At 39.0% G+C, this 13,770-nt stretch overlaps 2 protein-coding genes, 1 long non-coding RNA gene and 2 other non-coding genes across 7 annotated transcripts; all 5 read right to left on the bottom strand.

The window, feature by feature from the left end:
• Positions 1 to 766: 766 nt before the first annotated feature.
• On the bottom strand, positions 767 to 3,258 carry LOC113742554 (small ribosomal subunit protein uS2-like). Of its 2 annotated transcripts, none has more exons than XM_027270414.2 (5): positions 3,001 to 3,258; positions 2,157 to 2,419; positions 1,847 to 2,044; positions 1,398 to 1,608; positions 767 to 1,067 (listed from the first exon to the last, which is right to left on the bottom strand). In XM_027270414.2, exons 1-5 carry the CDS (start codon positions 3,137 to 3,139, stop codon positions 970 to 972), a joined length of 909 nt encoding a protein of 302 aa, XP_027126215.2. In that variant the 5' UTR covers positions 3,140 to 3,258; the 3' UTR covers positions 767 to 969. The 2 variants fall into 2 exon arrangements, with proteins under 2 accessions (XP_027126215.2, XP_027126216.2); XM_027270415.2 differs by having other exon boundaries at positions 767 to 1,058.
• Positions 3,259 to 4,659: 1,401 nt separating this feature from the next.
• Positions 4,660 to 6,242, bottom strand: LOC113741954 (uncharacterized). The gene is made up of 3 exons (XR_003460759.2): positions 6,107 to 6,242; positions 5,964 to 6,004; positions 4,660 to 4,951 (listed from the first exon to the last, which is right to left on the bottom strand). It is a non-coding gene; the product is annotated as an uncharacterized lncRNA (long non-coding RNA).
• A 750-nt stretch (positions 6,243 to 6,992) lies between these two features.
• LOC113740028 (large ribosomal subunit protein uL30y-like) lies at positions 6,993 to 10,631 on the bottom strand. Of its 2 annotated transcripts, none has more exons than XM_027267518.2 (6): positions 10,482 to 10,631; positions 10,192 to 10,386; positions 8,408 to 8,505; positions 8,135 to 8,272; positions 7,519 to 7,621; positions 6,993 to 7,426 (listed from the first exon to the last, which is right to left on the bottom strand). In XM_027267518.2, the coding sequence occupies exons 1-6, from the start codon at positions 10,593 to 10,595 to the stop codon at positions 7,211 to 7,213; spliced, it is 864 nt and encodes a 287-aa protein (XP_027123319.2). In that variant the 5' UTR covers positions 10,596 to 10,631; the 3' UTR covers positions 6,993 to 7,210. The 2 variants fall into 2 exon arrangements, with proteins under 2 accessions (XP_027123319.2, XP_027123320.1); XM_027267519.2 differs by having other exon boundaries at positions 10,192 to 10,397; positions 10,482 to 10,595.
• On the bottom strand, positions 8,995 to 9,126 carry LOC113740517 (small nucleolar RNA snoR86). The gene has a single exon (XR_003460512.1). It is a non-coding gene; the product is annotated as a small nucleolar RNA snoR86 (small nucleolar RNA).
• LOC113740516 (small nucleolar RNA snoR86) lies at positions 9,504 to 9,635 on the bottom strand. The gene has a single exon (XR_003460511.1). It is a non-coding gene; the product is annotated as a small nucleolar RNA snoR86 (small nucleolar RNA).
• Positions 10,632 to 13,770: the final 3,139 nt, after the last annotated feature.

Genomic DNA, 13,770 nt, shown 5'->3' with positions numbered 1-13,770 from the left:
TTCTCTATAATTTAATGCAAGAGAAATGAGAGGGATTCACGCCAGATAATCAACTTAGCCAGTGAACTGCAACACTGGAAATACCTGTACAAAATCTCGTCCGTTGAGGTTCCAAGCTGAGCTGCCCACACAACTCACTCGGCATGGTGACGGATATAATTTACTTCCTTCCGGCATTCCTACAAATCTTTCCGTTATATGCAAAATTGTTGTATGTGTGGCAAGATTTTTACTCCCAAGTTTTAAACAAATTCTTTTCTTTGCACTGTTAGGCGGGCCAGCCAATCATCGAGCACCGTATCTTTAAGGCGTATTAGGTATACCTCGGACGTGTAACACGCGTATTTAAGATTCTAGGCACATCTGCCGCATGCATTAAACATAGGTAGCTTTTTGACTTCCCACCACCCTTGGAGTGGCGAGCGGCCTCGCTCCGATGGCATACCCACCCCAGTGGCTTAGATTTGGTGTGACAGGCCAGGTCTAATATCCACTTGAATGCACAAGAATTCATTAGAACGCGCAATACAAGAATAAGAAGTGCCACGTTCAGCTGTTACCAGGAGCGATCGATTTCAAGATGAAAATGCTTTTACCCCGTTTTAAGGGATTGCACAACTGGCAAGGCAAACCAGTACCAACACATTTTTTTTCTTAGGGATCAAACTTCACACTAGGTTGCGTGCACAAAGCATAATATAATCAACTTTAGTTTTTGACTTGAAAATGCCAAATGCAAAATTTTCAAAAAAAATCCACCAGCACATCAGCAGAAGATAAGCTCTATAGTTTTGAGACAAACATATAACACCATTTTGGAACTGTATCAGAGAATTTTCTTTAAGCTCAACCGCTACAAAAATAACTAAGGCAGGATTCAGACCATAAACTAACAGATGTTCAAGCTAAGCAGATTGCATGGCTTAAGGTAGGAGGACAAATTAACAAAATGTTCCCTAACAAAAACTTCTACTCCCAATCCCCACCGGGGGGAGCCACGGGATTAACTCCAGGAGCCGTTGGTGGTGCAGCAGTTGCCTCCCATCCGTCAGTTGATACTGCAGGGACTGAAGACAATCAGAAGACAAATTTCCACAATTAGTTGACAGGGTTAGGATACAAAATAAAAACAATGCACGATTCAACACAAATGGATCACAAGCAGTAAGCTCAGGGACATCAACGTACCAAGGACAGATAACAAAAGTTGCAGAATTAAAAGATACTCAAAAACACTTGTTTTTTTAACTAAAAAAGTTTAAGCCATAAGCTGGTGGCAGCATCTAACAAAATAAGGACAGCCAATTCACCATTTCACATTATACACTTAAATACAAAAACTTGGCAGTAAAACACTCTTCATATAATATTATTTGTTTTAAAGGACAGAAACTAACCAGGCTCTCCAGGCCAACCAGCTGCAGGAACTGCAGGAGGAATGGGAGGTTGGGCAGCCATTGTCCATTCTCCCTCTGGAATATTGCTAGTACCCCAACTATCCTGAACTCCAAGAGCTGCTGAAGTAAAGTCACCATAATCTGGAGCAGGTGCCTCCTCTTCTTGTGGTTCCTTGGCCTCCTCAGGCTCCCTGTAGAAAAACAGGTCCACCTGCCAAAATGCCAAAAAAAGAACTATATTTCAGACATGCAAAGTAACAGAAACAAATTTCAGTGTAATATGCTGCCACTTGTTTATGCGTGTCAGAACATCATGTTAATCCAAACAAGAAATTATGAAGATTTCAAACATCATCAAACTTCAGAAGTCAATTGGAGCATATTCCCCATTTGAATGAGCAAAATTACTGATAGATGTGAAATCAAAACAAAAACACAGTAGTGTTTACCATAACGTCCCACTTGTGACCCTGTGGGATAACACCACGCATCTGTAGAACCATCCTTGCTAAGAGCCAGAACAAGCAACCAATACTGTGTTTCCCCTTGTTGTTAGCAGGGATACCAATATCAACATATCGCATAGGGGAATCAGTGTCGCAAAAAGCAATGGTTGGGATGTTTGACAGAGCTGCTTCCTTAATAGGCTGCGGGTAGTTCAAAAGAAGTATGAGAATCATAACAAGCAAGACAATTCCGTCCATATTTTTTTATTTTAAAAGCACAGTTGGTGAACCTCAAACAAGAACGAGGGATAACCTGATGATCAGTTCTTGGATCTGTAAGGATAAGGAGACGAGGCTCACTGAATGAGGTTTGGAGCTGGTTGGTGAAGGTACCAGGAGTGTGGCGCCCAGCAATTGCATGAGTATGGGTGTACTGAGCAAATTTCAAGACAGCCCTCTGACCATATGGCCTGGCAGATTGGACAATAATGTCCTGAGGATTCTCAATCGCAACGATAGCCCTCGCAGCCATTTGAAGCTTTTCCCATGTTTTTGCAAGGTTAATGATGTGAATTCCTGAGCCGTTAACAATAAAAATCAACATACAATAAAAACAAAAAATAAAAGACTCACAAGCACATTAAGAAAAGCTTTCAAGCACACCGAGAAAAAGGCCATCTACAACTAGCTAAGCCTACAACCTAGCCGCTCGTCCAAAATTCTACGTCAGGTGTCCTAATTTTAGAGTAACAGAAGCCAAATTCCTAATTCTGCACCATTTCAAGTTTCATTCAGTTCCAGCTAGATCATAACGCTAGGCATAATTTAACTTCAAACGAGACGAAAGAAAAAGCCCGACATATTCAAAGATTGTCACTCACACCTAAAATCAGAAATTTATTCCCCATAATTTAACTTCAAAATTGAGATCCCATCATACTCGTCAGGACTTACACTACCATCAGAATTGACTACTAAAAGATAATTGCCCGAAAATGTGAGAACCTAACAAGGTAAATAATACCAGAACGATTAGACATCTAGAATACCATAAGATCCTCATACACCAGACGAGTAACGACATAGCACAGTACTAACAAATTAATTTAAAAAATAAATTTAAAATATGATCAAAATAAAATAGAATGGGAATTTACCGTCGTTGCGGCGCTTGAAGACGTAGCGCTCCATCTGGAAATCGCAGTTTTTGGTACCGAGGTGGACTTCGGCGGCCAACATCATTTGGATGTCGGCCTCCTTCGTCGACAGCTGTTTCTGCGTAGTAGCAGTCGCCATTGCTTTGTCAATCCCTCTCTCGCTTTTGCTCTTTTGCCTGTCGGGCGGGGGAAACTGGCGGAAACTAGGGTTGTTCTGGTTTCCGGAAAATGAACACGAAGGCTGGCTTCTTTACTGATGACTGAAATAAATATATATCCCTTATACCCTCCCAGAAACCCTAATTAATTTTCTTGACTTAATTGTCCCTGGGCTCTCTATGTCTATTCAGACTTCAGATCAGACTGTTGTCTTGTTCTTGGGCCGTTTCAAGCATAGGTAACCAGTCCAAAGACCAAGGCCCACTATAGAGCTTACCAGTATTGTTATATTCGAGTTCGACTTGAACTATAAATAACTTAGAGCCCGAGCTCGATTGAGTCGAAAAATCTCAAACTCAAACTTGACTCGAGAAAATCTTTAAAAGCTCGAGACGAGATTCGATAAGGTTCGACCTTTAGTCAAGTCATATCTAGTCGAGCAATCAAGCTTTTTTGACTCGACACCTTACTTGTAAATTCAGTATAAATTATATCCATAATGGTTATTTTATAATTATAATACATATATATTATTTAAATTATACGGCCCAATGAGCTGCAAAATTCTGACTTGAACTCGACTCGAATGTGTATTCAAGTAGTTCGAGACTTAGTTCGAACTCAGTTTGATCGAGTTTAAACCAAGTCATTGACCAAGCTATTCGCGTACATCCCTACTTACCACCCTTTTTTTTTGTTTAATTTTCTGTTGAACTACTTTCGCCCAAAAAAAAAAATGTCATCAAAGCGAAATTAGAGTTATAAAATTGAAAAATTAGAGTTTAAGCTCATCCATCGTATAGCCTGGCTTTTTCTTTTTTTTTTCATCACATAGTCTAGCTAGTATAATGTTTCATAAATAGATGATTATTCTACGGGGCTAAAATTCCAAATTTGTATTTTTGCTTTGGCACATGAGAGGATATGCATAGCTTAGATGAAAAGGAAGCAACAACTGTATTGTGAGATTTTCAATTCTAGTTTATTTAGTTGAAAGAATTTAAGAGCTGTATTGTAAGATCATTAGTTCGAGTCTTGCTAGCATCGTTGCCTGTATCTATGAATTGTCTCATTGTGACAAAATGGTAAGAATTAATACCATGAAAATTATCAGTTCAAGTCTTGCCAATTTGCCATCCTTCTTGTTGCTAGATGAGGCAAGCTCTGGGAGATTTTTGAGAGCGGCCCAGCTGTCTCGTGCCAAAAACAAGCCTTGGTGCTAAGGGTGGAATTAAACGATTAAAGAAACGAATTTAAGGCATTTGCTTGACAAATTTCTTAAGAAAGTGATGAGATATTCTCTGCGTTTTAGCAAACATTGAACCAACTGAAAAAAAAAAGGTATCTAGATCCACCCCGAAGTACAAGAATCATAAGAGTCCACCCAAAGAGGAGGCTATTGCAGAAGCCTTTGAGTCCATGGCCTCTATTACTCCCTGCAGAACTGCACGATGGGTATGAAGATCTATCGCGGTTGAAAGATTTGTAGGACAGGGTGGAAAAGGATAACACTGGAACGCAATCCAGTTGGCGATGTAGTTCAAGGGGAGCAGTAGAGATATTGAAGTCATTACAAAGCAGATGCGTGTGTCCGAAATCGGCTGCCAGAATTAGATAATGCACATAGCCGGAGGATTATACGATGTCAATTCGTTAAGTCCTGCGTATGAACTCCAAACCAGATTCTCAGATTGTTATGCTGCTTCAGCCAATCCTTGATGGCGTAACTGTCCAACCATGAGGAGACCAACAAACCATTGTCACAGCCACCATTTCTGCAACTCAACAACACCTGCAACAAGACCAGCTACATGCTTCAGCATTTATCCCAGAACGCAGTGCAACAGATCAAGTGTTGCTCCAAACATCTCATCTCAGCCTATTCGTTGTTTTACCATACCTCACCCAGAATTTTCAGGTTACATCAGATTAAATAGGTAGGAAAGGCTGATGATTTGGCTAGAAATAGCAACAAAGTACCAAGATTGCACACACATCGAGTGTGCATCGATCACTAGTTTGAATAAAGCACAAGTCTGTGAATGCTAAGGAGACTAGTTTTCAAGAATGGACAAATACTGGACCAATAACATGGAGTTTCTAAACAAACAAATAAATAAAAAATGGGAGTTTCTAAGATGCAACTGATTGTTATGAGGTCAGCCACAGTATTTTCTTAAAAAACAGTTTACATCAGTGTCAATCCTGTTTATGGTGTGTTTACATCTCCCGAAGGAGGATGAGTAACAACCAAACAAGTGCACTGCAGTTCCACGAAATCAACATCGTTGATGGACAGCAATGCAGCATCATTTAGGTGTCCTTCAAGTTTCACCCAAATTGTATCACTTTTAAACAATAATTAACAATAATAATCACTTCCTATGTCACTCCAAACCATGAGTTTACCTTTAACAGCCCTGTTATTGGAAGGGGATGCACATTCCCGAAGATCCTCGTGAAATAAACGACACCGAAGTGTCTATACAAACGACACACAACACACTTTATTGGTGGAATAATCTAACTTTTACCACAGCATATATACTTTCAGTTCTAAGACAGGTTAAAAATCAAACAGCTAGTCACGTAGCAAATTCATGAAAACCAATCAACAAAGTCGTCACCTTTACCCCTTCATGAAAACTAATTGACCCCTCTATGAATTCCAAATGAACAGATATGCATACAGAGGATATCATCTAAAATTACCGACTTCGAAAGAGAGAATAAATGGGTAAAGTCATCTGAAATGGCCAAATATCAAATCATTCAGAATACAGATTAAATCACGTAGCCATTACCTCTACAGTTAAGTGCATCCACGAATTTGGAACTTCACATCCTTCATCAACAGAAGCAACCATCACAAAAAGATGAGGAAAACTGCATATTAATTTGGAATTTCTGAGCAACGAAAAACACCCATCAAATGAATCCAGCTAACCTGACAGATGATTCCTTCACAAGTGGACAGCTTTACGTCCTCTTTGCACCTGACGAGGTCAATCTCAAACCATCTCGACCCTTTTAACTTGATCCGAATAATCAGATCCGAGTCCCGCCGGGATATTAAATGATTCAGTCAACCAAAGAGCAAAAACAGCAATTAAAGTCCCGAAGAGGTCGGCGACAGCATCTTTGGCTGAAGCACCGGCGGACTTGAAGTAGCCCATCTCGTCCGCAACCTCCTTGGAGGCGCCAGCCATCAATGCAAGTACGGACCCAACCCAGGTTGAACGGTTGCGGATGAAAGCGTAGCGGGTCCGGGAAGCAAGGAGAGTGAAAATGATGGTGGCGCAGAAGCCGAACAGGACGTGGTAGAGTTTGTCTAGGGCCAACCAGTCATCACCGTGTTCCATGTCAAACACCAGAGCATTCGTATAAGCTGCTATTCGTTTTGATTAAGGTTAACCGTTTGCATGCCGTCCAGCCAAAGTTCAACAACAAACAACATAATGATGTACACCTAAATCTAAATGGCGCAATGATTCAGGCTTTCGGCTTCAAGAGCTTGGACGTCCACGAATCCTGGCGTAACGTACACCACAGCATCGTATTCGTTCGGCACAAAGGTTCCATCTGGCGGACACTTTCAAATGACATGCCGCGGCTACAGGGCAAGTTTCACTACTTCATTCTTGGCCTGTGTGCGAAAATTGGTTACTTGCTAGCTCACATCTTCTGAATGCAGAAAATAGCCAATCGTAGCCTGAGGCTATGTTTAAAATTTTACTTCTCATACAATCATTTTGTAACTGGACCACAAATTACTCCATTTTTCTTTTCCGATCATTCATTACTTTCAGATTAGTATAGTTGTTAACCAAGAATACTACAATGATAAATTCCATTCTATTACCGTGTAACTGCATTCAAGACAAAATCCTTATATTACTACATGATACGCATTCCTTAATTAACGGAACAAAGAATTACAGCTACATGCTCCAAAGCTTTTAAAGTACTTCAACTGGTTAATTCCCAAAAAAAAAAAAAAAAAAAATCAGCTCGCCGACTTAATATCTAGATAAGGAACTCCATCAACGTGTTAATTCATCTTGCGAAGCAGCTCATTGATGTCATCCTCACGATTTCCAGAATCCCCACCGTCCTTGTATCGTCTCCTCTTGCCCTGCAATGCCTTTACAGGCTTGTTGAGAGTAAAAGGGCAAAGAAAACTAGAGACCTCCTGAAAGTGTGGGCCGACATTTGTGATCTCATTTACAATATCTTCTAAGCATATTATGTTAAACTGGCCCAATGCCTGCAAAAATTTATTGAAACGCATTATTGCTAATCTTAATAAGCAACTACAGACAGGACCCAAGCAACAAAGAAGTGATCTCTCTCTCATACCTGTTCAACAATGTTGTTGTCAGTTAAAGGAACCCTCTGTTTTTCAAATTTTGCCACGCCTTTCTTGTATATCAAATCCTTCACACTCTTCAGATTAGGATACCTATAAGTGAACATGTATTTCTGAGAAGCCAGCGGACGCAAAACAAGAACAGAAATATAACCTGTATTCAGTATGCTTATGTGCAGCTAACAATCTTTTACTGAAATTGCAGAATTGCAACAAGTTATTTGGACAACCACCTCGTGTAAAGATGAGAACAGATGTATTTGCCAGCAAAAAAAGCTAAATTCTCACAAAGTTACACAACACATAGTTGTCAAGCAATTAGATTTCAAGAACGATAACAGAGAACTGGAGGAAGATTGAACTCAAAAAAGAGGTGACATGCAGCAAATCAAGGTGGGCAGTTGCGAGCAAGTACAGTCAATCAATTGTCCCCAGGTTTTATCAGGGATAAGCCAATCATTTGTTTCAAGTCAGCATGTCAAGCAGACCTCTAAAAGGAGCAGATATACGTCCAACTCAATAAAAACATAACAGAATTCACATGCTATTAGGTATAGCCTGTAACTTCATATGAATCAGCAGCAATACGGTTCAGCTTTGGCATACCCATAAGTGATGTAAGGCTCCACTTTCTTCAAAATCTCCATTATCCTTCCATTCGCCTTGAGAAAGACACCATTAAATACTCTCCTCAGTCTCAAGGAATACAAAACTTTCCGTGTGTTTGGATGCATATCATTCTTTCTGAAACAAATAAAAAATGGCGAATTGATGTACAATTTTAAAGGCACCCCAATTAACTCATTAATGTCCAAGGACAAGATCTAATAGATCATTGTATTGACTAATTGGAAGTGAATAAGATGTCTAGATACCCACCCTCCTATGCGTATGACAAATAGAAGCTTGGAGTCGGGTATCACGCCACTCCTTATATGTTGCTTCTTCCTGTTTTTCATTTGGACAAGGTCCATCTCCTGGCCAAACAGCAAATGACAAATATATTAGCCTATCAACACAACAGTACATGCAGGTGACAAAAAGCGCTGGTTTCTGAAGCTGCAGTTTTCCAACTAAAATTAGCTTCAACATATGAGACATGAGAGGCAGGATAATACAAATATTGAAAGCAGCTCAATGGATACCAATATTTCACTGTAAGAATTTTAGCAAATCATAACCAAGCATCCAGAATATAGGCAGATAGAAGAAAAGTTTGTCAATGAAATTTAAGGTCATAACTCAATAACGTTCTGCTGCTGATAGCAACGGAAAAGAAGTGGTACAACCCAAAATACTATAGAGAGCCATGTCCACCAAATGAGTACTCAAAGCTTTTCAGTGGCTCCAACATGTATGACATAGCATTCATTGGAATTAGATCAGAAGGACATAACTCAACTGCAGACTATAGTCAGATGACTAACAACACTAATGCACATAGACGGGGTGGGGGAGATTTGAAAAATGTAGTGATTTGTTCGAGGCCATAATCAAAACTGAGTGAATTTGAAAGGCACGGAGAATCACTATATGGGTACTGTTGCCAACCTTCAATGCAAGTGATTCATCATTTATAAAATTTGATGCACTTGCTCTGCTAATTGGCATTTTCATTTGTCCCCCTCCCAATTAGCAGCTCAATGGACACCAATATTTCACTGTAAGAATTTTAGCAAATCATAACCAAGCATCCAGAATATAGGCAGATAGAAGAAAAGTTTGTCAATGAAATTTAAGGTCATAACTCAATAACATTCTGCTGCTGGATAGCAACGGAAAAGAAGTGGTACAACCCAAAATACTATAGGGAGCCATGTCCACCAAATGAGTACTCAAAGCTTTTCAGTGGCTCTAACATGTATGACATAGCATTCATTGGAATTAGATCAGAAGGCCATAACTCAACTGCAGACTATAGTCAGATGACTAACAACACTAATGCACATGGACAGGGGGTGGGGGAGATTTGAAAAATGTAGTGATTTGTTCGAGGCCATAATCAAAACTGAGTGAATTTGAAAGGCACGGAGAATCACTATATGGGTACTGTTGCCAACCTTCAATGCAAGTGATTCATCATTTATAAAATTTGATGCATTTGCTCTGCTAATTGGCATTTTCATTTGTCCCCCTCCCACTCCCCCTCCCCCCCCCCCCCCCAAAAAAAACCTGAAAAAAAGAACCCCTTTCTACCCTCTTTCCGCTGTTTTTGTTCTTCAAATTTGGTAAACTAGATTACATCCCATATGTCACACAACACAGGAGGACGAAGTCATTTCAGATCATAATAGAAGGGCATTCAATTATTACAGCTTTCCCAAGGACAAGATCATAGTCCAAAGTTTTTTGCATTCATAACTTCATTGCCACAGATCACAAATACGAAGAAAACCTCATGTAAACACACTCGTTTGGGACTAATACATGAAGAATCTTCGAAAGCTCAAATTTTCCAAATACCAAATCCGGTATGCTCAAAAAATCAAAGGACAGCTAGGAGAAAGTCTTGTGTTAAACATCAATTCTGAAGCTAATAGTGGTATTACAAACTTCTTTGTACTCACAGGAAACAGAGATCAAGTAATAGTGGTAGTATTACGAATTGAACAACTATAACAAAATTTAGTACCTTAAAAGCAAGAAATTAAGAGCGAAATTACCCTGTCGCGATATTCTCGGATGAACTGTTCAGGCTTCTTAATAACGAAATTATCCGACTTGAGCCTCTTAACTCTCTGCTCCAACTGCTGCTTTCTCCTAATCGCCCACTCCTCATTGTTTTTCCTCTTCTTCAATATCACCTCTGGTATGTAATTCAACGGCTTCGGCTCCTCTTCCGCCATAGTATTAAATCTCTGCACAACCTCTAAATTAAAGTTAAGAAAAAAATAAATTAATAATTAATAAAACAAAGATCAGCAATGTTAACGTCGTCTTCTCAAACGCTCACCGGAGAAACACCCGTCGGGGCGATAAGCAGTCGCGGTCCTATTGCGGAGAACAAATAGAGAGAGCGGGGAAGATATATACAAGGCTGCCAATCCTTATTAAACCCTAGTGACATAAGCTGAGGACTGGCCCTTTTTGGGATAAATTGCTAGAAAGGTTCCTCATATTTTAAATAGTTGTGTTTCAGTCCCAATCATTTAGAAAGCAGCAATATGCCCCCAAGCACGGCAATCAATTTTTTCAAATTCTTTTTTTTTTCTTTCTTCCTTTTCTAGAATTCTTGTACTAAATGTTTGAGGAGTTGAGCTAGTACTAATCGTGTACTTAAATCCATAAACTTATTGAAAAGGTTGTTTTAGTTATCAACACATTAATAGTTGTTTAGTACTACTATAAGCAATTAGAGCAGAAGCAGCGATATCATTTTACAATATTTAGGTGTCGGGGCTAGCCTATTTGGCGGTTACCTATTGAATGTTGAGAGTGGCGGGCTATCTCTATGACAAGGTGGCTATGAAGCAAATGGCAACATTGGGACTTGCTAGGAAAGTTGGGAAAGTTTAACATGCCAGGGCATGGAATGTTGCAGGTGATCTTTTGAGATAATAACTGCTGCCACATTGTTTGGATGTCTTGTTTTGTTTGTTTTGTTTAGGACAAGACATTTCTACATAGGTGATATCTACTAGAAAATTAAGGATGAAGCCCAAGTTTTAGATTCTGCAATGGCATCAATCAGGAGTTCACCACAATTGCCAGCTTCCCATGCTGGGTAGGTATAAATTAGAGGGGTACATTGACAAGTGTGGTATATATGTTTGTTTTGTCAAATGTTTGAATGTACATTCTGCAAGTATTGCAACGTTGTTGATATCGTCCTCTACTCAGTTATATGCGAAAATTTCAGTAACTTTCTAAGGGCTAGATAGAAACATTGATCTTTAGTTGGGCTGAGACAGGAGTTTGTGAGAATGTTTGCATCCATTGAAACTTAAGATGCACTAGCAAATGTTGTTGACTCTCCATGATGGTCAGCTTAATTTGTACACATGGTTGTCTACCTTTTCTTCTTAGTTCCTCGTACATGTACTTTCTATGTAATCTTTTATGGGATAATTGCAGAAACCTCCCATGAGATTTCTAACACTTGCACTAACCTCCCATGCGGTTTGAAATATTGCATTGACCTCCCCTGAACTTACTATTCCTTTGCAAATTCAGTCCAAACGATTAAAATATTATTTTAGGGAGTGAAATTAGAATTTTGTAGCGAATTTACCTTTTGTGCTACATGTCCAATGAATGACAAAGTACTACAAATCAATTAATAATTAATAAACTTTAAGGGGTGTAGTTTATGAGTAAATACGCATTACCCATTTAATGTACCGGCTCTCAAATATTAATTTATGATAAATATATAAATGTTTGTAAGTAAAATTCAAAAAGTGTTACAGTAATTGTGACAGCCCCACCTCCCCCTAAGGTGAACCAAAGGGTTCGGCGGACCGCCTGCCCAACTCTCGTCGAAACTCAGTCGTTCACTTCAACCCTCAAACAAAATCAGAATAAACCCACAAAAATAAATATAACGACGATCCAAAATTTAAAGCAAAACTTATGTACATCACTATCTCAAAAGGGAGTACAAACATCAAATATACAAAGGTTCTCAATTCACCACACATCCAACCCGTGCAAAGCACTAGGACGAAAACCATTACAAAATCAAAGAACTAGACTAGGTTAATCTATACAGAGCTCTCATCCTGCTCGCCGTTCCCTGTTAAGGAAAATAAAACTAAAAGAATGAGCTAAAAACTCAGTGAGGTTCCGAACACATAATCAAACAATCAATTAAATATATAAATCATAGAGTATCAATAGTTCAAGAAACATTTACAATGGAAAGCAATAATAACACATTCATTAAAAGGATACGGGCTCACAAGAAGCCATTCGTTCGTTCGTTCGTTCGTTCATTCTCCTGTCATTTCTCTTATTTCTCCAATTATTTGAAAATGCATTTTGATAAGTAAAACCCTTCATTTCATTCATTGCCACTCGTTTATTCATTTCATTTCACCCCCTTTCGGACGTTGGCCGGACTCCACCCGATAACAAGGTAATATTTGAGTATACCAAACGTTCACCTAGGGTCACTAAATTGCCCAACCGAATCCGTTTCTGGCTCGACTCGATCAGTAACGAAGGGCAGGGCCAGTGGCTTATATTCATGCATATATAATTATTCAATCATTGAAAATTTCACATTCATTTAGGTCGAGTGCGATAAAGTACACACTCGCCTAAAAAACTCGTTTTTAACAATCATTGAAAGCATTTAACATGCAAACATTCAATCAAATATCCATAACATGGAACAAGGCATATAGTCAAGGGTAACATAACAATAAGGAAAACTCACCTATTTAAGCAAAATAACGTCCAAAGTTTCCTTTCGGATAATACTCTCAATCACCAAGGAACCCTAATAATCAAACGAACACATTATACTTCAACCATCAAAGATGTAAGTGAGTCAAAGACAAGTCGAATACGTACTAGTACAAAGTATAAATATGGTTTTGGTAGTGAAAAGAGTACATTGAAATCAAAAGATATAAGTAAAATATTTGTAAAATTTAGACTCACTTGTAAAACTTTAAAATCACTATTTGAGTCTAAGTGGCAAAGAAAACATAAATACCCTAGATGGTTCACGTGATATTCGCTCTCAAGCCTTACTCAAGTCGCAAGTATATCGACCTAGTTCTCGAGCGTAAATTTGGGCAGCACGCCCTTTGTATTTACCTATTTTCTAACCATTTATGGTTTCATTCTTTTGCTCAATCAAACCCAAAGTCATATACAAAATCATCTCATTTCAATAGCCATTCCATAGGCTCCAAGTCATACAAGTACAAAATCAAGCTAGGAGCATGTGCGGAAATGAAGGTTGAGTCAAGAAACAAAAAATAGATTTGACGTTGTTTTGCGTAACGGACACAAATGAATCTACGCTTATCAGATTGGGGTGAAATTTATACCGTTTCGAAGCTAAGATAAAGGTCTACAACTTTGATGAAGACCACTCAGTCCAGTTTGTAGTGTATCTAAGTCAAAATTGCCATTTACAGAACCAGAATCTCACATTCGGGCTTGTTAACCGCCTTATGCGTAAACGACAATAACTCAAGATAACGAAGTCAAAACGAGGTGATTCTAGGGGCGTTGGAAAGCTAAGACATAACACTACAACTTTTATGTTTTGGCCAAAGGCTAATTCA

Source organism: Coffea arabica, chromosome 4c, assembly GCF_036785885.1.
Source record: "Coffea arabica cultivar ET-39 chromosome 4c, Coffea Arabica ET-39 HiFi, whole genome shotgun sequence".
In the NCBI taxonomy this organism is placed as follows: domain Eukaryota; kingdom Viridiplantae; phylum Streptophyta; class Magnoliopsida; order Gentianales; family Rubiaceae; genus Coffea; species Coffea arabica.
The sequence above is the reverse complement of the archived record's forward strand: the minus strand, read 5'-3'. Positions and strand labels throughout refer to the sequence as shown.

Coding starts and splice junctions, on each gene's coding strand:
- LOC113740028 (XM_027267518.2), bottom strand. CDS start 10,595: ATGTCACTAGGGTTTAATAAGGATTGGCAGCCTTGTATATATCTTCCC. Junction 8,273..8,407: donor TTTGTCATACGCATAGGAGG/GTGGGTATCTAG, acceptor TATTTGTTTCAG/AAAGAATGATATGCATCCAA. Junction 7,427..7,518: donor ACAACAACATTGTTGAACAG/GTATGAGAGAGA, acceptor AAATTTTTGCAG/GCATTGGGCCAGTTTAACAT.
- LOC113742554 (XM_027270414.2), bottom strand. CDS start 3,139: ATGGCGACTGCTACTACGCAGAAACAGCTGTCGACGAAGGAGGCCGAC. Junction 2,420..3,000: donor CTTCAAGCGCCGCAACGACG/GTAAATTCCCAT, acceptor TTAACGGCTCAG/GAATTCACATCATTAACCTT. Junction 1,068..1,397: donor TGGTTGGCCTGGAGAGCCTG/GTTAGTTTCTGT, acceptor GATTGTCTTCAG/TCCCTGCAGTATCAACTGAC.